Here is a 26,869-nt window from a genome sequence, read left to right on the forward strand (position 1 = left end):
GAAAAAAGAATTGCTCTCTTTGTGTGTAAATAAATTATACATACGTACATACATTTATATATACGTAACACAATAATATTCTCCAAGTGGAATTACAAAATACAAATATATTTTTATTATTGTAATGATGTGCCTCTCAACGCATCATTATTTGATTACATTTCATGAACATACAAATATGTCGAACCATTACTAATGCTCCGCAGCTTGTCAAATACTTATCCGATTATCGAATTAGCAGTCAATCTGAGTCAACCGAATATAATGATAAATTCGCACACCTAATTATCCTCTTCGAATTTTGATATTAACTCCAGAACCAGACAAAAACGTATCTTTACATTATAAAATGATTTGCAAGGCAATTATTTATTTAAGCCTTAATTAAGATATATAAAATAGATAGTAGGAAAACGCGCAAATTTTATTTCGTGTGTGTGTGTGTGTGTATGTGTGTATATATATATATATATAGATATATATATTTTTCTATTAGATTTTTTTTTATATATTAGATATTTCACAATACATTTATATATGAGGATCTATGGTTCACAAAACTTCCAACATACTGAATTGTTAACAGAGATAAAATATACATGGAAAAAGATGTCATGTACATTTGTAATCGTATACACCCAACATTCTGTGCATACTATGTACATATACACAAATGTCAATGCATTTATACAATAGGAAATTTATATAATACATTTATATAATACATTTTGCGGACATTCTTATTTAATACATATTACAGCGCAGTTTTTCATAGTTATATGAACGATAAAAACTCATTGTATATTTTGTCGTTTCATTTTTGTTCTTTTATCTACAGCTACTGGCTCTATTTGTGCATTTTTCGTTTTGTACATGAGTTTCATTTCCCTCTTTCTTATCTGATACACTACAGTTATTTTAATTTCAAGAAGGTAACTTCAAAAAGGTAACTGAAAGGAAAAACATCTCATTTGGTATCTATTTGCGATATCAATCGATAAGTCGTTAAATAACTATAAATACAACATGCGGTGGTTCTCTCGTCATCTAAAACAAGTTTTATAAAATGTTAATATATAACATTATCAAAATAATTACATTTGTTTTAAGCTGCATTTTCGTGTTTAAATTACTATATCAAATATAGTATATTGTATATATATATATATATATATATATATATATATATATTCGATGGACTATTCCATAAAAATTTTGAAAGACATCCACAGTATGGATTGTAATAAAATTATAAAAACTTAAAAAAAGAAGAGAGAGAGAGAGAGAGAAAAAAGATTAACGTTTCTAACATATTGTAAATATATCAAAATACCTACAACCGAGTGCTACCATATATGTGAAACATATATGATAGAAAAAAAAACAATACTAACACATACAACAAAAATCTAATAAATCTTGCTTAATAAAACAAATGCTTATAAGCATCGAATCGGTTTTCATGGCATTAGAAAAAAAAAAATAAATAATACGATGTCTCCTCATTAACTGCCGTCGGATCCGTTTGAAGAACAGTCTTCGAGTTCTGGCGCGTTTGGACCTCTTTCCAATATGCGGAGAAGTTCCGTTACATGTCTTATTGTAAAATCTGGCTTGGGATCGTCTTCCGAGAGACGAGGTTTATCTGTAGTAGGTATCCATACTGTTCCATACAATCCAGCCTCGATCCCACCTATGACAATTTTACAATTCACTCATGTTATAATCTAATATTTTTAGAATTTGTATATGATTTCTAAATAGTTATGAAATGAGATAAATTTCGCTACCTAAAATATCGGTCTCCAATTTATCGCCAACCATGATGCACTCTTCGGGTCTCACATTAAGAATATGGCAAGCCTTTTGAAATATTTCTGCTTCTGGCTTTTCCCACAACAAATCACCAGATACCAGGATAACATCGAAGTATTGCTCCAACGACAGTTTGTGTATCTTCTCCCACTGGGCGTTCGATGGACCATTGGTAATTAGACCCAGCAAATATTTCTTCCTGAATTGACGCAGCATGGAAACTGTGCTCGGCGCCAACATCATGTAGTGATATCTTAAATAGAGCCATCTTTCGTAAATCTTTTTTGCTAGATGCGAATACTTGTGACCTAGCGCTTTGCTCCAAAGGATGGTTCGCCAAGCATCCAATGTGAGAGTCGCGTTGTCCGGACATTTTCTAAATTGCTTCAGATATGTGGTCGTTATCTTGGCAGATGCATCTTCCGGGATGCCATACTCTCGTGTCAATTCCTCAGTCAACTGTAGGTAAACGTACAATAAAAATCGTCAGCTCTTTTTCATTATAATTATATATTTTGTGATGAAAGAATGACGATGAGTGAAAAACTGAAAATGAAAGAAGAAATGATGAAAACGATTTCCACACTCAATAAAACTAGGCATAAATTGTGGATGATCACTTTGCTTGTATTGCAAAGTTTTTTCTCGTTAAAGAAGATATTAGAATTAACAAAATTATTTCTTTTAATAAACAAGATATAAAATGAAATGAGAAAAGATAAATATTGAATGCGGAATTCATTAATCAACAAAGATGTTAGGACGACAGGATATAGCGGTCAGTTAAGGATTCTTTAGGACACTTAATTCATTATTAATGATTACCTAGAAAATGCATTGATTCATTGAAATACTCGAGCCGATTAGTGGACACTCGAAGTGGCACCCGCGGACGTTGCTGTAATCACAACAAAATGAGTTGTGCCAACAACAACAACATCATTTGTTATTTTCAAACCCTATAAGTTGAAAGATTTCTGGATATTAAAACTTCATCCTTGGAAGAAGAGCGTGATACATATGTAGCTTGCTGTTAGTTACGCAAAATTAATTCTTTCTATCCAGTAATCTTTCTTTAACATATATCTTTGTTAAAAATAATTTTATTAAGAATGTTAGGCACATAAAGTGATAAAGTGGATGATGGTGATGAAATCAAGCGAACGTTTACAAAATTCTTCCGTTTAATAAGAAAGCATTTTTCTGTCATTACAAAATTTTCATCAAAGCATCTTAAGATCATAATAACATCGATACAACAATCTCCGCTTCCGCAATAGCGAAGTGATAGAAGCACACTCGATAATAGCTGATAAATGAACATACGTATCAAAGCTTCATGTAAGAACGAGTAATGTACCTCCGTAATTTACGAAGTGTGTTTCTTCGAGCGATTCGTTTCTTAACTTTCTTGCTTGCCAGAAAACTATTTCCAGACGTGATGCCGTCTAAATATACACTGGACTATGCGCACATACGCATTTCGAATATCATATCCAAGAGACGTGTAAAATAATAAATCTATCTAAATCGCAAAATACTAAAGAAGCTACTTTACAAAACTGCTCTTTGTACAAAGTTTCGATTAGTTGCTCGCCTTAATTAACCTTTTTGCTATTTTTACAATTTTGAATAATTTCTTTACATCGCTCGTGCGTAATACAAAAAAATCCAGAAGCTATACAGTTCTTAATATTCTCAATGTTCAATCTTAATCCCCGAAGAGACGCTTTCCGAGCTCCATCATACGATGATTTCGACAGACGGTTAACGCGCCGCATTTTTTCAAAACCGACGCGACGTTATCATCGGCCTTCACCAAGTGGCACAGCAGGTCTTCAAAGGCAGACTTGACGTTCGGCTCCAAACCACCGATCTTTACTCGTTTCAACGTCTCTATGATTTCCTCCGCCCAGCCGGATTCTATTGTGAATTGCGATAACCAGGGTATCACTTGTAGCACACCGGCCATCGTTTGCATACCCAAAAACCAAAGCTCCATCAGTTCCATCCAATGTTCTTTGTAAGACATGGAGACTACCAGCTCGGTAGGATCGTTACTCTCATCGATGATGTACGCATCCCACAAGAATCTTATAGTCGCTTGAATGTAACGGCATATCGAGAAGTCGTTCTTCTTGATGCGTTTTGCTTGTTGCTTCATTAGCAGCAGACCTAAGACCGCTAGATGACCGTGCAGTACCAGATTTTCCGGGATCTGCTTTAGCTCCGGTAAATTATTGTAAATAAATTTTAGCAGCGAGATGAATGTAGGCGATTCCTCCACCAGTTTCGCTTCCAATACGGTAATGTTCATCAAGACGTTGCAGATGGATACCATCGCAGTTCTGGAGTCTTTCATCTCTTCTAAAAGCTGCGTATCCAACTCCTCCGTGCGATTGCCATCTTGCAGAAGCTTCAGACGCTCCGATCTCGGTACCGGTGGCTTCTTATAATGCACGATGGTCCAATGATAGGACAGACACTCGAACAAAATTTCATCCTGCTTGTGTTGAAGGAGAATCTTCCTAGCGGGCTCTTCCACAGCTAAATAGCATAAGGCGGGCAGCAGTAATCTCAATATGTCCGTCTCGCTTATCGGTTCGTGAACGATCGGTTCTCCGGACGATGGTCCCTCGTCCGCTTTAGTTTTACATTTGGCTTTTTCAGCTAGTCTCCTGTTTCGATATGCGTAAAAGGTATCGTTAGCCACCGTCAATACATACGGCAACACGGCGTAAACTTGAGGACGCATCGCGCTCGTTTCTTGTGCCATCCAAGCTGTGAGGACTCTAACCACGGCGCATACGAACATTTTCTCTTTCACGTTCGTCAATGCTTTCATCTTCGATACAGAGCTCAGCAGACCGATAATAGCCGCAAAAGCGCCCTTTAGAGCTGTGTATAGAGACTGCTTTTCCTTCTGCTCTAAATCAAGTTGATCTGTAACGATGTAGCCGATCGAGATTTCGAGAATAATGAAGCAAGCCGTGATCAAATCAGCATTCTCAAGCACAGCTTTGAGCTGTTTGTCCTCCAATTGCATCCTGACCTCAATCGACGCCAGCTGAATAAGCAAAAGAAAGAATATCTTTGGTTTTTCTTTATCAGACATGGCCCAATCCGCTCCCAACAGATCGATCATCACGGACGCAAGTTTCAAAGCTGGATCGCGCTGCTTCTTGCCTATTTTTGATCCCAAGATATCGTTCAAACCCTTATGAATGCTCAACGGCCAAGATTCTTCCTTTGCGTTTGTGGTTATCACGTCCTTTCTGCAGGATTGTAACAGAGCTTGCAGGATAGTACATAGCTCGAATTTTCTCTCCGTATGATCTGTTTCGAAATCTAAGGCTATCTTATTGATTATCGCGTGGAAAGGCGCGGTGTCTGTTAGATTCCAAGCCTCTGGTCCAAACGTGTTGACTAACGTGACTAAGATGTTCAAAGCTTCATCCGTCTGAAAGCTCTTTTCCGCGTAAATATCGCACATCTTCGGAATCGCTTTTTGCTCGAGCAATGCTCTCTGCCCAGGAGGATGTTGCGCAATACATTGCAGGCAGGTGTAAGCCTCGCTAACGATAATCAGCATATCATCCGGTGCATCCTCATCAGCTTGAGACACTATTTCCAAGAGCGCCGGAATATGTCCGACCATATCTGGATGAGAGGCCAACTCGGGTTCTCTGCAGAACGCGGAGAGAATGGATAACGCTACCGATTTATACACCTGTGGTGGACAGTCTACAGGGACGGTTGTGCTGGCGAGCAATTTTTTGAGGAACTTAGCTCCGATGGCCTCGAAGAGCATCTTCTTGGCGGCGGCATCGCAATCCTTGCCGTTCACCAGCTTGGTAACCATGAACAGCGCGGCAAACTTTTCCGAATCCGTATCCACCGCCTTTAGTATGGCCACGCACTTTGTAACTCCCTCCGGTATACTCATAGTGCTTGATCGTACCAAGAGAAAAGAAAAAAAAAATATATATATATATATATATAAAACGTGAGCTTCTCTCAAAGTTGAAGACCGACAAAGCGATATATGTTTGATATCGCTATCCCAGTATCGGTGTCGTCGACGTTCCAACGACGTTATGGGATTTCCGAAATCGTGTAATTTTAGGAGGCGTCGGACCGGCTATAGCACCGCCCGTCACGTATCATAGTCGAGAGCCAACTGGCAGAGCTCCCAGAACGAAGTTCTCTCGCTACCTAGCCTTGCCCTTTGACACACTCACCGCGATGGCCAAAAATAACCACCGGACGCGTACGCACGCGGAACACGTGCGGCTGTCTACCACTCTCGCAGCTGCTCGTCAAAAGTATCTCTTTGAAGCGTCGTATCGGGGAATTCCGTATTGACGCGGACAACCTCGCAATTATCCCTCATCAAAAATGTCGGAAAAATAACATTAAACATGTTCAATAATAACATCGATTACTCTCATCTACGACGCGTAGCGGCAACGAGATATCATTCGTCTTGCGAATGAATCTCTCGTCGTTACGACAAAAAAAATTTGTTGATTAGAAAACAATACTTTCCTCGAATCTCTGACGTGGGACTACATATCGATTCGCCTCGCGACTTCTCGACTTCCGCGCGGGGACTTCGCGCCGCATTCCAGAGTTCGACGAGTCGCCAACGTCCGTCCGTCCGTCCGTCCGTCCGCATTAGCTGCACTCTCTTGCACTTTTCCGCGCCTACGGCGGGACGGGTTCTCGCATTGCGGGAGAAAAATGCGGCAACGCGGGAAGCGCAACGAGACGAAGTCGCTAAAATCCCAGAGGTATGCTCAGTTCCATCGCGGGAATCCGTACGAGAGAACGCGGAGATGCGTCGCCGAGAATAGCCATCGCGCGCCGCAAAGAAAGCTCTATATCGGGGAGTCGGCTCATATTACACGTAGGATGTGGAAGGGGGGAAGGGGAGGGGGGGAACGACAGAGATTTCTATTCTTGCGATGTGAGAGTGAGCGAACGTCGTGGGAGAGTGCTCGCTGGTTGCTAATCGCGAGTAGCGGCATGCAGATACGCTCGCGTGACCTCTCGATCGGCGACACGATCCTGCTTTCCGAAAAACGAGGACAAATCACGGGGTCAGATCCGGGTGATCAAGGGAAAGGAAAGGGGAGGGGGATAAGAGAATTGTCACTAAATTCATGACGTGAGTCCCTTTCGTACCTTGCGACAAGTCTGACTGTCCGCCCTTCGGGTTTCCACGAGAGTATTGTCCAAGTCGAAGAAGATCGCGCTCAGGGATGCGTTGGACAAGAGAGAATTACGCCGCTTGTAGAACGTAGCTTCCATCGCCATTCCCTCAATTCCTCTGCGACAGCGGCGCCGATCGGATGCACAAGGAGTGCGCACGATCGCGCTCTCATTAATTTACATATCAGCACCACGAACTAAAAAATAAACTTGATTGGCTACGATTCGCGGGAATATGACGTTAATCAAGAAGTTGGAGGAGGGGGAGGGGGAGGGGGGAGATATGCGCAAATGGCTTTAGGCAGCCATATTGGTTGTATTATTCTCTGAGTGCTAATGGACATTTCGAGCGGTATTCGTAGTAAATTCTTATATTTAAGGTCACCTTAAATTAAGATTACATTTCAACCAATAAGGTATCCACATAAGCTTACTCAACGTGATTTTAAATGTAAGAATGGATTATGAATCTAATCTCCACATGACAATCATCCGCATTTGTTAATATTCGGAAATTCGATAATGAATAGAAGAATAGTGCCTTATTATAAGTATATATTCATTTCTTTATTCTCACAAATTTTGATAGCAAGTATAGATACGTATGTATCTATTGCGTTAAATTTTGTTTGGTCTAAATAAAAGTGGTGCGCCACTAAATCTACGCAACCATGAAATACGTAAATGTATGTATATTATGCTAATATGACATTCTTTGTAATTTAAGTCCGATTAAAACGTAAAAAAAAAAAGATGCTTATACAAAAATTTTAATCATAATCATAACCATAAACAAATCACAGTCAAGTCGTATGGTGAGAATGTTTGACTATGGCCGGTGCTCATAGTCAGTTCTTATATTTAAAATCGTCTTAAGATGACATTTCAACCAATAAGTTGATCTACAATAGATTTAAGTCTTAAGTCATAAGAAATGAACGAATCATAGTCGAAGAATAGGAGAATAATCAACTATGATTGGTCTTCTTATGGTTTAAGACTTAAATCATCTATTGTAGACCGGGACTAAGACTCGGTTGCACCAATATTATTTGGGCTTTAAGCGAGACTTAATACATAATATACGTGACACATATTATATATTAAATATTTAAAATTCAAAATAACATTGGTGCAATCGAGCCTAAGATAGCTGTGTGAGCTTATTTAAGCAATCTTAAATATAAAGGTCTGTTCTTTTTAACTGAAACTGGCTGCACTACTTCAGAGTTTATCTTTCTTCTTCTAGTATAAGAAAGAAAGATAAACTGTGAATTAGTATAATCAGTTTAGCCAAAAAGAACTGACTATGAATACCGATCTACGATTGGACAATTTCCTGTAAACAAATTGACCAATATACTGTCAGCGATAAAAATCTATGGTATACGTGACATGAATTATAGATTTTCAGTGGCAATGTTTATCCGAATGCTGTCTTTATTTTAAGCGACTTGAACTTCAACGCGCATGCCACAACGACATCACATTTCATTTTGGCGCAAAAGAGCGTTCAAGTTTAAAGTTCTAACGTCATTAACCTTAAGCGAAGTGTTTTTCGGCACGTCATCGGTATTTCTAAAATGGAAGCGACCGCATCGACTGTGAGTCTCAACGGCGATGAAGATTTGGACGATTGTACTCCGGCAAAACTGATCAAAGTATTGGAGGTAAGTCATAACACATGATTTAATTTGGCATGATTTAATACTCTCAGGTTCGTGCACGTTTGAACACGTTTGTCACGTTCGTTTTGTATCTGTCAACATTACCTGTTCTCACGCAGAAAAATGGGATCACGGCGGGGGATATCAAAAAACTGCAAGAAGCCGGTTATTATACCGTCGAAGCGGTGGCTTATGCAACCAAAAAAGATCTCGTAGCGATTAAAGGTATCAGCGAGGCTAAGGCGGATAAGCTGCTGCAGGAGGCTTCCAGAATGGTCATGATGGGTTTTAAAAGCGCCACAGAGATACATCAGACACGAGCGAACATCGTCTACATCTCTACCGGTTCTAAAGAACTGGACAGATTGCTAGGCGGAGGAATAGAAACTGGCTCTATCACAGAAGTTTTTGGAGAATTTAGATCGGGAAAATCTCAGCTTTGTCACACACTTGCCGTCAATTGTCAATTACCAATTAGTATGGGTGGCGCAGAGGGAAAATGTCTTTACATAGATACAGAGAATACCTTTAGACCGGAAAGATTGATAGCAGTGGCCGAGAGATACAAGATCAGTGGACAGTCCATCCTCGACAATGTTGCTTATGCAAGAGCATATAACAGTGATCACCAGACTCAGTTGCTAATGCTAGCCAGTGCTATGATGACAGAGTCGAGATATGCCCTGCTGATAGTTGATAGCGCGACTGGTCTTTACAGAACTGATTATAGTGGTAGGGGTGAATTAGGAGCCAGACAGAATCATCTAGGAAGATTTCTCAGAATATTGTTACGACTAGCAGACGAACACGGAATTGCCGTTGTTATAACAAATCAGGTGGTTGCACAAGTTGACGGTGCTGCCAGCATGTTTGGTGGCGATCAGAAGAAACCGATCGGTGGTCACATCTTAGCACATGCAAGCACAACAAGATTATATTTGCGTAAAGGTAGAGGAGAAACTAGGATATGTAAAATATATGATTCACCGTGTTTACCAGAAAGTGAAGCAACATTCGCCATAAATCCAGACGGCATAGGTGATGCGAAAGAATAAATTTTTTATAATAGTTGAATAGTCAGTACAGAAAAAAATATGATGTAAATTATTATTATAAAACATGATTTTCTTTCTGTTTTTTCTTTTAAATGTTACTGACAAATATGCCTTATATATCATAAATACCATTAGTCTATATATTTGTTAAGATAAAGATAATTAAGGAAATAATAGTCTCATGTTAGGATAATGTTAATTTACATATCAATTAAAACAAAAAAGTAATTAAAGAGAAATAAAAAAGAATAATACTAAATTCTATGCAAATAATTCTAATTAATTGAGAAAAAAAGTTTATGTGTACAAATCTTTTCCTAATGTTCTCTTGATATATTTTTCTTAAAAGATTTTACATTTGTATTTGAAAACTTTAATAAATATAATACATAATAAAAATAATTTTTCATAAACGAGACGGTATATCTCTTTTATAAAATTCATACGAAACAATCGAAAATATTTAAACTTATAAAAGTAAACATAGATAGTACTACATTACAAAAAATTTTTAAATTATATTATTGAACACGAGTATGTGTGCACATACATGTTATGTTAAAAAGATTTAAAAAAATTTTTGTTTTTCTCATTTTATGTCTCGTTAGCTTTATTTTATTTATAAATGACATATTATTGCATGTTATACGATAATATTTCATTCAATTAGTTATAATCTTTCACAGCATTATTAATGTATAATGTATAAAACTAATAAAATTAACCATTTCTATTGGCCGATTAATTAATTCGTAACAGAAGAATTGAATTTACATAACGTAATTTACATAAACGTTTGTTAAACGAGATCAGACTTACAGGATACTACGCTTTAAAAAGCTATAAAATATTAAACTAATCAGTTCCTCTAATCGATTGGGATACTGTACACGTTTTTATATTTATTCAGAGTCTGTAACACGATTTATAAAGAAAAGTACCACTTATCGATCACTTTGGAGGCATTAAATGACTTATAATTTCATCGATCATGGATCCATAAGATTCACTGCTGATGGTCGAAGATTTAATTGATATTCACCAAAAAGCATAGCCGCTAACCATCTATACTGTTCGTCTTTGGACGTCCCCGCTAAAGTATTCCCAAAATACGGGCTATCTTTACATCTGAAAGATAATTAAAGATAAACATCAAAGTCATTCTATCAAAAATATAATTAAGCATTTAAAATATATCCCTTTCATTAAGTTACAGATAATTTTTTTATTAAGTACAAATGTATAATAAATTTATATATCTATTATTTATATATCTAATAGAAATAAGCGATATTTTTACCTCGTTGGTTTTTTGTTTTTCGTGATAAATGTGATGGACCATCTATGAAAAAAGCAATATCCTAGTAAGTATTTTTTAAAACAACTTATTAAAATCGTAACGTCTAATTTCATACTATATTTACCCCATTTGTGGATTACGTTTAGGCTCATGTCCCAAGTACCAAATGATGTCTTCTATTTTCCATTCGTGAAGTTTTACGGAACATACTTTGTCTTTGTAACAGCAGAGTTTTGCCTGGCTGAACTCGAAGAGGTAGGTTTTCAGATTTTTCGTCTTAGTATCTGCGAATTTAAGTTCTCCGGATATCGTCATAGGCGGCTTTACCTACACAGAGAACAGAAAATGAAAGAAAGAGAGAGAAGAAACATAATTAATTTCAATTGGATCATATTCTGTCTTCGTAGCGTGTGCAGAACTCTTTTTTCCCTTTGGAATCATGCAACTTGAATCTATTAATAAAAGCTCATTGTACGGCCTTGAACTCGCTCTGCTACTATAAATTTAGATCGTGGGATAAGGTTTGCGTATGCAGTTGCGCTATATATATGCAAATAATAAATTTCAACACGATACATTAAGAATTTTATGCCATTGTTATCTGTTTTCTCAATAGTATACGCACCAGAGGCACAATGTCCTTATAAAGCCGATCTTTCTTGAGGACAAGGACGTTATCTTTCCTATCATCCGTATCCCAATAACCCCATCTCGCCGCTGTTTCCAATACACGTTCATTGTGATGCAGTGGTCGCTCCAACGCACCAGACAACGTGTATTCTTCTAGGCATAACTCGTGAGGAGGTAAGTTAGTTTTCTCAGCGAGTTCACGACACACATCAAATGCAGTCTTTTGAGGTCCGATCTAGTTAATCGATTATTTAATTAAAAATAAGTAAACGAAAGATTATAACTTGTGACTAAGTTTTAAGCATCGGCAGGAATTCAAAATAATATTATCAATACTCTTTTCTTTTTCTTTGCTTCATTGTTGCTTCATTGCATACAATAATAAGAGAATATACAACACGAAATCATTCACTAATATCAGAAAACAAGAAGTTTAAGAAGAACCTTACGGTGACATTCATACATTCTCCATTCGGTGATAGAATGTATATCCAGATCTTGAGATCTCCCGAGGGCGCACCTCGCAATCCATTGTTGGATACGTGATGCTTTTCCAAAATCTCCAGCATTTTCGCTTCCTTGGCCAGATCAGCTGGCGACAATTGATACAGTTTTGGATATAATCTAATGAGATCACCGATGACTTTGGTCTCTGCTCGGTTCCACTCCTCGGCGCTATTCTCACCAGCATGCATCAGAGTTGGACCCCAAACTGCCGACAGATTTTCAACAGTCATCAGATTCCTGGCGCTCTGTTGACTAAGGCCGTGAAGATGCGCCAAGATCCGACGAAGCGTCGCCGCCGTTATCGGATTCAGAGTGGACAATAATTTCCGATAAGTCGCTACTCTATTTTCCTCGCTGATCGATTCTATAGAGTCAGAAATAGATTTTTATTTCATTTCAACATTATTTCTTGTAACGTTAATATTAATCTTTTAAAATAAGCTACTATTAACCAATATTTCGAAAGTTTACTTTGAACAAGTCATTCGTTACCTGAAGCGAGACAGAGTCGATCATGAATATTAGGAGGAAATAATGGATCTGGTAAATCTCGAAGAAATCTTCTAAGAACTGTGGCGACATCATGTTCCGTATACGAATTTCGCGTGATCTGTGTACTCCATGCATCTCGTCTGAAAGCTTCCAGTAGCTTCACTACGGCACTGCTTGATCCGCTACGACGATAAATACCTTCCGTCATCATACCTGAAAGATAAAATTATGTGGAATAGATTATATATTGAATTACAATATAATAGAGAAATTTAATTAATATACAGAATATTTTATTAATCTCATTTTTTAATTATATATAATTCTACAAATATAAATAAGTTTCTCTTTTCATTCTTCCAGGCAAAAATGGATTTTGAAAATAGAAAAATTAATGCTCAAGTATGGGTCAGCTTTCGAACATGATTCTATGAAGTTAATAAAGTTCTAATAATACAAGATGATGATTCATTAATCACCATGCGCGTAGATAAAGTTGACGCATTTATCCAAAATGACGGGCACATTGTCTTGCGTGATTTGTTGTTGATCCAAGGCAGGACCACAGTTGGTAGCTGCCTGATAAAGTGCATGTCGCCAGGCGGTTGCCTCGTGAACTCCAGATGTGGCGATATGCAGGGCACCACTACCTCCAGCATCCGCGACTACAATCGGAATGATACCGCATCCGGCAATCGGCCCTTCCTGGTCTCGCAGTACTGCAATGTTGCAATTTCAATAAATTTGTACGTTAATAAGAAGAACTTTATTAAGCTGTAATTTAATGATGACTTTTTTTATCGAACGATATTGATATTAATACTCTATATCAACATAATATCAACATTCATGCAAATTATATATATGTCTACAAATTAAGATGGATGTGTATGTGTGTGTGTGTGTGTGCGCGCGCGCGCGCGCACACACACACACACACACACACATTTACTCACACATACATATATTTTTAATCGATCAGTTTATATCGCTTTGAGTTCACTGATAAGACAACAACCGAATTCATTTATTATTGCAATTAGGTTACGTCTCAGCTATAAAAGTAACTAGGTCACGATAATTTTAACCAAGATTAAAGCTGAATCAAGATTGATATTGATCACAGATTAATGAATAGGAATAAGAGAAAAGGAAAAAGAATACATTAACTTAGCAACATTTAGTGATTAATTTATTAAAGTAAATCTAAAAATTGCTTGTTTTTATCCATTCTCATATATATATATATATATATATATATATATATATATATATATTATGAGTTTAATTTTAGATTTATAATGATTCGAATTACATATTTAAATTTTTATTTATAACTTACCAATGCAGCGTGCTTTCCGCAGGTCCACTTGCTCAAAGTTCACAGCAAACGCAGATTCCAAGGATTTTGTATAAATTAACATTCTTTGTTGTAAGAGAAGCCAAGCCGGAAACCACGTTCCTGTTACACCTTCCTAAAGAAGTATAATATACATCATAATCGTACAGAGAAAAAAAAAAGAGAAGATACGTTTCATGTTTTTAAATTCCGTCAATGATGAAAGAAGTTTAACAATTTGCCAATGACAATGGAAGTATGCCGACGAAACTGTAGAGGAAGAATTTGCATGTCAAAGCATATAAGTTTTCGCTGTCGCAAACACTTTAACAGCATTATATTTAGAATCTCGCAAGATATTAAGCGACGAAATTAATACGGCTAATGGAACCTTCAAGTACACACTATTACAAATTTTTATGATGAAAGGACTCTATCTTGAATAATTTTCTAATTGTTATATCCGCAATTATAATTGAAAAAAAATACATTAATAAATACATTATAATATTGACAAAGAAATATTAAATTCAACATACCTTAAAATACTGAGGTAGGCTTGCAAATGTATTACAATAAATTAATACACATAACATTAGCACGTAATAGATACAAAAGTGATCAATTGTAACACTCAAAAGAAGTTATGATATTTTTATTATAAAACTGTGACAATATTATTTTTCTTTTGTTAAAGGATATATTGTCTTTTTATATATACCTTTAAGTAAGCCCAACCTGCCCTGGTGAATTCGGCGGTGTATTTTGTGGAAAAGATCGGCGTGACCGCTTCGAGGATTCTCTGAGCCCAGATTCTTCTCTCGGCGACACCTTTCGCGTAGAAAATATGCACACTCGGTCTGCCAGCAGTGCTAATCGCTACGCAATGCACCGTCTCGCCATCCATGGTTCTACATACATTTCGAAATTACCTTCATCAAATAATCGCGAGTGACCAGCTGACGAGCTAGCCGCATATGATGCGCCAATCGTATGATGAGTCAAAGGGAAGGAAAGATACATAGCGTTAAATACAGATTAAACGCGTCGACGCATGAGGCGAAGAAAACTGCGCATTTGAGGATCACGCTGTTATACCAGTAGTTGATGATTTCTTAAGAAAAAGTTGCTAGAAGAGCTGATCATCGCATATCTATACAATGTAATATAATTGTATATAATTATATATATTTTTTGTATTATATAAATTATATTTTTTATTTTACTTTGAATAATATTTTAAAATATCTGTGATATTTATATATTTATAATATATATTTAATTTAATTATTATCACAGATTACACTCGAAAAAGACGATCTTCTCTCACGAAATTCTTTTCTTCTCGCTTAACAAAGAGGACCTTGAGACCTTTCTCGTAGAATAAAAGAGAAAGAGAGCTGTAACCCTGAGGGAACGGTTGTCCGGCGTTAACACTTGAAGTTGGATCATTATAAATGTATGCCAAACGAGTGAGTCACTTTATTATGACCAATGATAAGCTACTGAATTTAAATTGAAATTATATTTTCCAATATTCGTAGCCGAAAAAAATGTGAGATATTTGAATTTTCCTGTATAATAAATAGGTTTATTTTAAGAGATGACTTTATTCTATATTATAAAATCATAAAATAATTTTGATGATTGAATAATAATTGAACAAAAATATTCTCGTTCTGCAGAATGAGACGCATAAAAGATGTTCCAAATTGCTACAATCTATACGACACATATTGTGTTTATGCAGTAAAATAATAGACTCACTTAACATCCTGAAGCAGATGAATACTGTGCACTGTCTCTAATTCGACGACCTCTTTCAGTGTAGACATGCTCTTGTCAGCGTAGAACGATAATTTCCGATCGAGTAACACTGCTGCTCTCGGTACGAGATCCTTGGCCCTTTCGATACCCATTCCAGGCCTTCGGAGAAATAACAATATTTTTAATTAATATTTTTAATCAATGCAGTCGTTTACTTAAAAAAAATGACTAAACATCAAAGTAAATCACAATGGATTATTAAGAAAAATTTTCGAAATCTTTTTTTATTAATATTTTATATACATATATATATCTTTTTAATATATTTTGTATTAAACACTTATTAAAAATGTTTAACGATAATAACTTTTAAAGTGGCATAATTTTAAATTTAGAAGTTACGAGAAAAGTTTTTCGTTGAATATTTTCTGAATATTTCTTAATTTTTCTAAATCTCGATTGATCTGATTGTTAAAAATAAATTAAGCAACTGTTCATCTTATCTTCGTAAAACAAATTTTTGGAATCGGAAGCTCGTGAAATATGTTTCACGCTTAAGTTAGCATTGCCCCTACCTATATACCATTCCCCTGTGTGTGACCGGATTGTGCGGAGCATTCACCTTCGGCCTCTCCATTCGTAGTGACCTCGAACCGGACTCACCAATGTGTTCGCGAGTCCTGGATAACAATTTACTACTACTCTTAACGAAATTGATCACATTAGGCTTGATAGCTTGCACTGTGGAGTCCTGTCGCAGTTTCTTCAATTTCTGTATCACACTCACTTTGCGAGAATCTTCTGTAAGTCTCGATGTTCCCGACATAGGATTCGTAACATTTTCTTCATTATTGGCAAGTGTCGTCGTTGTTGTTGTCGTTGTCGTCGTTGCTATGATCGTACTCGCATTCGGTTGAGGAAGCGCGGGACCCCTAGAAGGTTTCCTGGGAGGAACAGCGGGTTGTTTCTTAGTCACTAAATGCGCCAACTTCGGTAAGAGAGGTGGATTCTTGCTCGAGGGTTGAACCTTGTCTGGTTGTTCTATACCTTCCGCCACGTCGTACTCGTTCTTGGGGAGAGAATCAAATCTCTTGGGTGGTTCCGGGGGTATTAAACTAATGCCAGGATGTATTAATTCCTCCTCCTCCTCTTGCTCCTCCTTGGCACTTTCGCGAAATTCCAGCGTGCTGTCGGGCGAATCATTTGTAGCTAATAAAGTCTCCAACAGCATCAGATCGTTGTTCTCGTAATTGCTATAAACATTTTCGTCCTCGGACGTTTTTGCAAATGGATCGAATTCGAAGAGCACGGATTTGCTGTTCTGTACTCTAGTATCCGAAGGAATCGTTGTCGTTTGTTGCCGACAATCGATTTTCGGCGGTGATAGATTCTCGTAGAGAGAATTCTGGATAGATGCGTGGCTTTCGATGGACGCGCAAGAAGTTCGATCCACCGGTGAAATTTTTCTCTCGAGGGATTTCTCCAAGTTTTCCTCTTCTACGCTGGATATTCTGTCCACTTCATCGATATTCTCAGTTTTCATACCAGGTGTTGTATCATAAAAGGTCCAAGAGTCAGATCTCGATAGTCTTTTAACGGAGATTTCAGACTTGTCGAGTGGTAAATTTACATTGACGTCGGATAAGTTTAAACTCTGGTCCGAATCGCTAGCCTTTGTAAAGAGGAAAGATGTAAGGAAGATAAAATTTATTTATTTACTTATCCATTAAACAGAGTAATCTTAATTTTTATTAGCATCTTAATTTTGACAAAAAAGCAAAATCGGTTCTGCCGATAATTGAAAATAATAGCATCAGAATGACAATAATAATTTTTCATTGCAGAGTCACGAGAGGAGAGTGAGAAAAAAAGATAAAATAATTTTACCTGATTTCGTGCGAAACTGAGGACGTTGAAATCTGAAAAGTCCCGTTCGATCTTGTCGGATACCGTGGAACTGAGTGTGTCGTATCGACCGCTACTTCCCGATGTGACGGACTGCAATTCGTCATAGATAGACTCGTCCGGAAGCGGAGGTGGCGGATAAACCGGAGGCGGCGGGCTGTGCCTACCACCGACGGACAGATCTTCTTCGTTCTTCACGCTCCTCAGATTGCCACTTAAAGGACTGTAAAACGAAATGCTGCTGAAGATATTATCGGCTGGCATGGATACGCATCTGTCCTCTTCAACCGGATCTTTGAGCTTCTTCTGGACACCGCTCTGGTTGACCACGTCATCTTGGTTTACGGATGACAGCCGTCGAGTCAATAGGTTCTTCACCGATTTCTCCAGTCGAATGCTGGCGTTTCGCGTGCTAGAGATAACGGCACGTCCTTTCACCGTCATCTTTTCTGAGATTTCGTCCTTGAGTTGACGCGAGCTCGTGCTGAGATTGCGGAAAAATTCGTGGTTGCTGCGAGTGCTCTCGTTGCCGCTGGTCGACTTCAAATCGTCACTTTTCTCAGATTGGCTAGACTCGCTGGTCGGACTATAGGACCGAGCCGTTGGCGAAGTAGTCGTCGGCAAGATTCTCCGAGGCGCCGGTATCGGTTTGTTCTCAGTCATTACCGATCGCGGCTTCGGTATCGGCTTCACCTCCATCATGGAAGTTGTGTCTTTCACGGTCACTCCGGTAAAAGAACTTTACGTACTCCTCGACGTTAACCCATTGAACCTAAGACATAAAAGTTCCTCTGACTTCTCGTAATGATGCAAGCTTGAATGGGAGATTCTTTTCTTCAGTTGATGCGAGTTATTTAAATATACTTAAACAGAGTTAGTAGTCGTTATATTTAACAATCCCGCATTTGTGCTACAAGTTAAACATTCTACAATATATCTTTATGATACATAAATCATTTTTGTCTCATTGTTTAAATTGTACTGTGAGATTAATAACAAATTTAATTGGATGCACCAGTATGCGTTAATATATGTTATAGACTGTCATACACAGTGTGATATAAGGACAAAGGCATAAACGGTTGGTTCAGCGAGGTGCTTAGCGCTAAGTTATCAAGCCGATTATATTATAATTTTGCGTTTTGCAAATCTATATAACAGACTTCAATCTACATTCTAGTAGTAGTTGCTTATATCAGCGCATCCAATTGTATTCTAATTTTATGCTGATGACTAAACTTATCATATCACTGAAAGATACATTTTTCAGAGATAGGGACAATATACACATGTAGTCATAATACTTTTACATATTATTATATTATCATAATACTTTTACATATTTTCTTTCTTTCTTTTCTGCATATTTACTCTGCTTTTCTATTATCAGAAATTCAAGTTCTCTCAAAGGGAAGCGCTTTCTAGAGATTCTCGAACGAGCGTTTTCATAATGTCGTTATTAATCGGGCCTCTCTTTATTATTCGCTTTCAGGATTAATCAAATTGTTGAGCGCGTGACAAAACAAACGAGCGACGCAAACAGAAAGGAAATTATAAATTGTCCCAGGATGAGTCACGATTCCGAAAGCCGATACCGACGCCCATAGTTTCCGGCTGCTATTTCAACTGAAGCGGCGAGTGCATATCGCATACATCGTTCCATATCTATGCTGTAATTTCATGCTAGACATCCAGCATTATCGCATCTTATGTCTATCACCTTTGATTGCACTTTTCGCATTTAAAATGAAATAAACGATTATACGAGGGATGAAAGAATGAATCTCGTAAGTCTCGAATAAAAATTTAAAATACAGAGTTTTCTACGGTTTTCTATAGTTACGTGTGTTATCTATTAATTTTTTTTTTCTTTTTTTAAAGGAAAACATGAGAGAAAAGTATAGAATAAGGACTCGTAGAAATGAAGCAGCGGCGTATCTGACGCGTTCGTTTCAACGAAAATCATGATTCACAATTAATCGTTAGATTTACTAGCTTCTTGAATCGCTCGTCAGATCTACGGTATAGACGATAAGCGATTCCTTATCTTCTAACAAGTCAAAACTTCCTCGAGATAAGGAAATGTCTTAATAGAGAGAGTAATATTGAAGTAACAGATGAAAAATTGAGGTAAAATGAATAAGAGTTTTAATGGCGATTTAATGATATACGAAATAAATTGATAATTTTCCAAAGAGATTTTTATTTAATATGATTGATATTACGCATCAGAAAGAAAGAAAAAATTGTTTTATAGATAATAAATTATACGATTAAGTAAAAAGACATTTATAAGAACCGATTTGCTATACGGAAACTCGTTATGAAACGTTTAGAAAGTATCGCATCAATATGTAATTATTGGCACATCATGTGAGTTCCACAATGGAACTCTGGAAAATGCGTCACTTGGTACACATTGCCACATTAATTATTCTCAAAAACACCTGTGAACGTCTGCTTTCGCGTCTTGCTTATGATCAAGGAGTTTGTTTTCCGCGCGCAAGAACCAATGGCATTACCTTGACAGATAAAAATAAGAATTGTAGATTCTTTCGCACGTCCTTCGTACGAGTAAAAATTATATATATTTCCTCTTTCAGAACGGTGTATAATCGAGTACTTTGAAGAATCACGGTAGCCGCAAGGAGGAAGTTCCGCTGTTTCCCCGTTAGTGACAGGTCAAAAACCTACCTTGTCGTTGTCACTGTCGCAGACCAGTTGTGCCTTCTTGCGTTTCTTTCTTTTCTCAAATTACCACTCCCGTTTGCACGCAGTAAACTCACGTAAAAAAAAATCACAACATTTTGTTTCTTTTTTCTTTTGGAGTTTCTTTGAAACTTATGTGCGGGATCTGTTTCTCGATCATTCATTTATATTCCGTTCACGATGTGGGTTCACGCTATTTCTTTTCATTAGCACGTGACTCATTACTTGCGTTCTCATTCATTGTTAAACATACGTTGTCTGCAATTTCTCCCTTCGTATTTATCAACGTAAAATTTTACGCGTCTACACGAATGAATCATAGAAGGTACGATAAAATTGACAATCCACTTTTCATAAAATTGTAAAAATAAATGTCGATTCTATACCTTGAAGTCTAAAAACATTAGATAATTAATTGTTTGGATTGTTTTTTTAACACGATGGAAATTTTCAGGATATAGACGAGTGGTTTACGAGAAATAAGAGCCTAGTACGTGCTGGCCGCGAGAGAATTAATGAGTTAAAGAGACACTTGGCGCGCGCGGCAACGAGCGGAGAAAGACGCGCGCGCGAGCTCCATCGTAGAAATACACACACACGCACATTGACGGGCACATGCACACAAAGGCACAATGAGCGAATGCGACCGTAGGTTTCACAGTTTGCGACCGTAGGCCTTCTCCTTTCTCCTCCTCCTCGTGGAGCTGCGCATTTCAGAATACATTTTTGGGATATTCAAGCTAGATTGCCGGCTCCAAAAATTTTCTAAATTTCATGTAAAACGACCGACGTTCACGTACGTAAAGATAAAAACAATGTGAGAAACGATAAGATAAAATGGGGCCGAGCGACGACGACGCGTCGCGTCGTCTTCAAACCTGGCAGCGCAGCTCGTGCCTTTGCACTGACGCGGCTCCGCTCTCCGTCGCCCACACAGCCATCGCTGTTGCTCCACTCGGTGGTGGAAAGAGATCGGGGAAGGGGAGCAGGCCAACGCCATCACTGGCATCAATTGCAGCGGCCGCCGATGTAACTGCACGTGGAATGTTATTCGTTTTATAGCTAAACTGTTTATAGAAAATCACGTAACGCAGAATGTGTGAAAATCTATTAATTTTAAAATAGACATGGGAGGATCTTTGATTTGAACTTATTGTTAGATATGTAAAATCCTATATTAATGCAAAATAATTAATAGTGTCCGTGATCTTACTCTCAAATCGATATTGTATTTACAAAGCGTATGTAATTTACAGATTTACAAAGAGAAATTGCGTATGCCACGTGAGATATGGACAGTTCAATAAAATGGACAAGGAGAGATATTGTTCTACGAAGAATATTTTAATGAAACCTTTATTAAGACTTTTATCGTGCCAAAGACAAATGACGACTTTGGCCATACAAACAGGTAAACGTTTTCCCGGCGAGAGTCCTCTATGCAGATGCAAGTTATACAATATATCGTTTTATAAGATTTTAGATTAATAGTAAAAAATAGAAATGCACAAACAGGTTTTGATATCAGATTTGATAAACAGAGTATAATGCAAAGAAACAAGATATAAATACTTATTTAGTCTTAAATTAAATAATATTTTCATTTATGTGAAAATACAATTTTTATCTGTTAATTGGCAGCTTATTTTGCGCCGCGATGTTGTACAAATCATTTCATTCATTGATTCTGTTAAATTAACTGCGTGATGACATTTAATATCTGAACAAAGCATCATCGATTGCACCTGCACCATCGAGGAACTTGCGCGGGTATCTCTACTATCTTAAATCACAATGGTGACGACAAGTTTAACTATATTTATTCGTTAATTAGTTTCTTAAGATTGATCGTTACGTATAAACAGGTACGCACGCACGCACGCACGCACGCATGCATGTTTTAGCAGCCGTATACATAATAAACGCGTGACGAAATGATTGCCGATGATCTCTTGGTGAATGTTCAATAAGATGCATCGCGGATTTAAAAACTGCAACTTGCTTGTAGAATAATACGTTTTGGGACGATAACTGCAACGGTTGAGATGTTTCCGTTAACTTTCGCTCATGATCTTTGTTTGCAAAGGAATAATTAAAAAGAGAAAAAAAACGAAAAAAATCCAGAATGACAGAATATATGAAGAAAGGAAAATAAATATAATTAATATAATTTTGAGAGATAAAAAACGTTTACTGTCAGATAACATTTTCGCGAACGATTTCCAGGATCATCGATACTATCATTATCGAGAATCACACGAAAAAATTATATTCCCGCGGAGCGACTCGCTTTTATTATATTAATCCCCCTTATCGTCATTAGATTAATTTATCACGATCGATCCGAGTCGATCGCGCAAACCCGTAAAGAGTACCTACATTTTCGGCACGACGCCGAATGCTTAGGCCATAAAATTGTAAAAAAATATTCAAGCGCGAGTTCGTAGGCGAGTATTTGGTGTGTGGAGTGCCTCCGATTTTCTTGCCTTCCATTTTTTTTTTTTTCGAGGATACGAGGCAAACATTAGAACGCGCGTTTACTTTCGTATACTTTGCAGAAAAGAGTGAGATCGCTCGCGGTTTCGAGTCGGAATCATGCGTGCGTGCGTTGCGTTGCGTTGCGTACTGTTTTCTTTTTTTTTTTTTTCATATTTATAAAGAGGAACGATCGATGGAATATCTACTATTATGTTGGAACACAGAGAGACAATCGTTAAACAATGCGATCAGCCCTCAACCGATAATATTGCATTAAATTTTTACACTGGAAATGAAAATTGTGTGATCTTGTATCTATCTTTTTATACATATATTTTTCAATTTCTACAGAGAAGAAAATACTTAGTCGTAATTGATTTTTAATTGAGCAGTATTTTTCTCGCTTGATTTTATATAAGACAATTGGTCCGTGCACAACAAAAGCAAATCTTTAATTTGACATATCTTTATATTGACATATTGTTCTTAATTGACAGTTAATCGAAACAAAGGTTTTGTAAGACTTATCGGGTAAGAGCTGAGATAAACGATTCAATCTCCTCTCTTCGTTTTTATCCAAATTAATAATAGCTTCTTGACACCCCGTACCAATCTACTTTGTAAATAAAAAAATATTCTGTTTCTAATAGAAATTCTAATTATATTGACAAATATATTTGTAGCGGAAATAATAATGAATTTTCAAGTCATGCAACTGGAATAGCTTTCAATTCTGTAATATTTGTATGTATTACAGATTATTACAGTCCTAACGGACGAAGTATCATATCAAATTGAAAATTAATATTATGTATATCGATAAGAGGATTTTAATCATTAATCCGGGCACATGGCGACGGATACGAGGCATCGTGAATCTGCCATGTAATTCGAAATCGTCAAACTACAATAATAGTTTTTCGAAATCGTTTACGACTGCAACATGTGATTTGAGAGGATACAGGATAAAGAGACAGAGAGAGAGAGAGAGAGAGAGAGAGAGAGAGAGAGAGAGAGAAAGATAATGACATAGAAAGTTTAAGAGATTAATCCGAGGAAAAAATCTTTAGGCACACTCACACACATACACGTACATTTATATAATTATATATTTGTGTGTATATATTATGCGTAGAGCGCAAGAGTCTTTATTTTTTGGCAAGCAAAACGCGGCTTCACACTTTTATTCGAATTCCTGCCGAAGTTAACAAGGGTGACGTGATTTGTTCACTTTTAATTCTTTGCGCTTGAGCGTCATTGGTCAAACTTTATAAATTAAACATATGCAGATGAAATATGTAATGATATTGAGAAAACAAACTGATACATATAATTCAGGGAACATATAAATTATGGAAATTACATTTATTACGGAATGTCATTTATGTTTTCAATTATTTTTAAAACTTAATAATAAAATTTGACATGAAGAGAAATGACAGAAAAATTAAATTGGCGCAAAGAATTAATTTATAAAAAGTTACATATTTGTTTCGTGTTAATTTCGATCAGATTTCGACAATGTCGATTTTCTAATCGTTTTGTACTCGCTCAGCCGATCAAATACAGAAAAAAATGTCATTGCGAATGCGAATATTCAGATCACCCTTGTAACATCATCATCGTTCGATAGGACTCTTAAAATTGCTTAACTCTCTTTGTTCTTCATACGTTTTCGCGCGGTGTTAGTTAATTATAATATAATCGTTATGTCATAATTTAATAGCAAATATATTATCACATTTAGATTGTATTAATTTTTAAGACGACCGGCCGGACATTCTTCGACAAATTTTTCGTCACCTCGCAACTATTATATCGAAAGAGAAAACCTACTAATGTCCAATTATACAATGACATTTTTTTAATGCTATTCAGTTTTTTCTAAAAACAATATGATAATTACAGTTATACAAATACAAACAAAATCCTAGTGAATTCCGCTCAAGATGTTTTACTTTCAATAAATGCTACTGATTTTAAGCAACAACATTGTCATCGTCAAAGGTCAATATTTTCGCATTGAAACACTTAACCCGTTCTCTCATAAGATCTCGGCGATGACGTAAATAACTGATGACTTTCATAGATTTCAACAACGAACACTTAAGAGAGCATTTCAATCCGCACTTAAGAGAACACAGGCGACGACATTTGTCGTAGACACGTCTGTCCGATATATATGTTAAATTTAAATCTAAGAAACATTAATATAGAATATATTATCGTGTAGTTTATATAAGGTATACGTTAAGACACTTACTGCTACAGCAAAAATTCAACAGTTAAAAGATTGTAACAACTATTCATGCTCGCATCCGATGTGGAAACGAACGATCAGACTCAAATCTTTATATTTGGGAACTTTCATAAAACTCTTTGTGGCATCTTTAAACTTCTCAGAGGGAAAGGAAAACTTAAAAAAAAGAAACAAAAAAATTTCTTTTAAAAAATGAATCTAAAATAACGTAATTAAAAAATGTTGACGTTATCTCTACATTTACTTATTAAACACTTTAATATATTTAGTATTGTATATATTATTTTTATATATATATATATATATATATATCTTGTGTTTTTTTTTAAATAAAAATACCTGAGACACCGTCAATGAAACAGATCAAAAATTTAGAACGCACGAAATTGAGTTTTGCAATTTTCCACAAACGATAAAGAAATCTGATCGCTGGTTTTCTCATCTGAAGCAGCTTCCCCTCACGCATCTTCCTTCCGTAAAACATCGTTCATCCCCTTATAATCGGGGTCACTTTGGCACGCATTTAGTTTCTTTTTTGTTCGTAATATCGGCATGGCGCCGGCGCTTATCAGTTATGAGCTCGTAATTATAATTGCGAATAAATCTCGGTAACACCTGAGACTGAATCGCTCGGACGATACGATAAAATGAGGTGTTCTCGTTAGGCGCGCACGCTCATCGGGAAAACCACGTTTTCGCGAATTATGAGAAAACGTCAGAAAACGTGTCAGTCGCACGAAATTTCGCGCCTATTTCGCAAATCCGTTCTGCGGAACTTTTCTTTATTTCTATTACAAATAGATACTTCGCGACGGCTTTCCTGATGTACAACGAACGGAACGCTTTATTCGAGTTGTGCCATGATCTTTCGACCGAAATAAAAAATAAATAATTACTCCAAGTAAATACTAACGGCGGACGGAGCCAGTCACGCTAAATGCGGACGTATAATTAACAAGAAATCTCTTTCGTTATGGATATAGATAAATCATGCGCGTCGCAACGCGCGACGATAAACTATTTTGCGATATAAATATTCTGAATGTGCTAATACGTTCGGCATATCTCCGAAACGACTTGTAGATATGCGCGGAAGAAATGGAAAAAGTAAATCGTCCTCTTCAGCAGTCAAAGGTAGCGTTTTGTGTAAAATCATGTATATAAAAAGTCGCATCGAGAAACCCGCTGTATTATGGAGTGTCGTAAATGCGTTTTACGAATACAAAATATCCCGATACCTATATATATATCAAAAGCAAAATAGCACGTATACCAGCATGTATAACTCATGATCTTTTGTTCGGCATAGTCGAGTAAATCGAGTGCGCACACCCGGTATATGTTAAACCATCTGCTTTCGGGCCTATATCATAATATAATCCGGAATAAATGTTTTTCACCGATTTCCACGCGTAATCGTAATCTTGGCTACTATAATAGTCATCCATATATACCTAAAAGATAAAATATAATTTAATATTTAATATATATATATAATTATGTAATATAATTAATTAAAATCTAAATCACATTCGCTCGTAATTACGGCTTACTTCAAAATTTATACTACTTGGCACGGAATGATTACTCATTATTCGCGATATTTCTAGATCATTATCGACAATGATAACATGAGATCGTAAAAATTCAATTGTTGAACGTAAAAGTAACAAAGACAATAAATTCAATTAAAAAAAAAAAAAATTACTTAATATTAAATAAATGCAAATT

General features: G+C 36.6%; 3 protein-coding genes and 1 long non-coding RNA gene across 8 annotated transcripts; 2 read left to right on the top strand and 2 right to left on the bottom strand.

Annotated features, from left to right (window-relative positions):
- Window positions 1–87: 87 nt before the first annotated feature.
- Neurochondrin (neurochondrin) lies at window positions 88–7,286 on the bottom strand. 3 transcript variants are annotated; one of them, XM_089070904.1, is made up of 3 exons: window positions 7,003–7,247; window positions 1,791–2,274; window positions 88–1,693 (listed from the first exon to the last, which is right to left on the bottom strand). In XM_089070904.1, exons 1-3 carry the CDS (start codon window positions 7,132–7,134, stop codon window positions 1,506–1,508), a joined length of 804 nt encoding a protein of 267 aa, XP_088927030.1. In that variant the 5' UTR covers window positions 7,135–7,247; the 3' UTR covers window positions 88–1,505. The 3 variants fall into 3 exon arrangements, with proteins under 3 accessions (XP_088927030.1, XP_088927031.1, XP_011636048.2); XM_089070905.1 differs by lacking the exons at window positions 88–1,693; window positions 1,791–2,274 and adding exons at window positions 2,982–5,765; window positions 6,031–6,035 and having other exon boundaries at window positions 7,003–7,286; XM_011637746.3 differs by lacking the exons at window positions 88–1,693; window positions 1,791–2,274 and adding an exon at window positions 2,982–5,765 and having other exon boundaries at window positions 7,003–7,144.
- On the top strand, window positions 6,435–10,164 carry LOC105426493 (RAD51 recombinase homolog spn-A). Of its 2 annotated transcripts, none has more exons than XM_011637745.3 (3): window positions 6,435–6,608; window positions 8,480–8,699; window positions 8,816–10,164. In XM_011637745.3, the coding sequence occupies exons 2-3, from the start codon at window positions 8,613–8,615 to the stop codon at window positions 9,749–9,751; spliced, it is 1,023 nt and encodes a 340-aa protein (XP_011636047.1). In that variant the 5' UTR covers window positions 6,435–6,608; window positions 8,480–8,612; the 3' UTR covers window positions 9,752–10,164. The 2 variants fall into 2 exon arrangements, with proteins under 2 accessions (XP_011636047.1, XP_011636046.1); XM_011637744.3 differs by lacking the exon at window positions 6,435–6,608 and adding an exon at window positions 7,313–7,445.
- Window positions 10,064–20,525, bottom strand: RhoGAP15B (RhoGAP_ARAP and RA_ARAPs domain-containing protein RhoGAP15B). Its single transcript, XM_011637748.2, has 13 exons — window positions 20,386–20,525; window positions 17,674–18,463; window positions 16,362–17,458; window positions 15,787–15,945; window positions 14,741–14,930; window positions 14,023–14,155; window positions 13,160–13,399; window positions 12,681–12,893; window positions 12,131–12,552; window positions 11,677–11,916; window positions 11,176–11,378; window positions 11,052–11,093; window positions 10,064–10,879 (listed from the first exon to the last, which is right to left on the bottom strand). The coding sequence occupies exons 2-13, from the start codon at window positions 18,391–18,393 to the stop codon at window positions 10,741–10,743; spliced, it is 3,798 nt and encodes a 1,265-aa protein (XP_011636050.2). The 5' UTR covers window positions 18,394–18,463; window positions 20,386–20,525; the 3' UTR covers window positions 10,064–10,740.
- LOC105426495 (uncharacterized) lies at window positions 13,287–26,842 on the top strand. 2 transcript variants are annotated; one of them, XR_016137967.1, is made up of 6 exons: window positions 13,287–13,426; window positions 14,045–14,572; window positions 14,717–15,181; window positions 15,319–15,491; window positions 19,184–21,564; window positions 21,657–26,842. It is a non-coding gene; the product is annotated as an uncharacterized LOC105426495 (long non-coding RNA). The 2 variants fall into 2 exon arrangements; XR_016137968.1 differs by having other exon boundaries at window positions 19,184–21,429.
- The last annotated feature ends 27 nt before the right edge of the window (window positions 26,843–26,869 follow it).

Source organism: Pogonomyrmex barbatus, unplaced genomic scaffold (genome assembly GCF_055798465.1).
Source record: "Pogonomyrmex barbatus isolate J1 unplaced genomic scaffold, ASM5579846v1 scaffold11, whole genome shotgun sequence".
Taxonomy (NCBI): Eukaryota; Metazoa; Arthropoda; class Insecta; order Hymenoptera; family Formicidae; genus Pogonomyrmex; species Pogonomyrmex barbatus.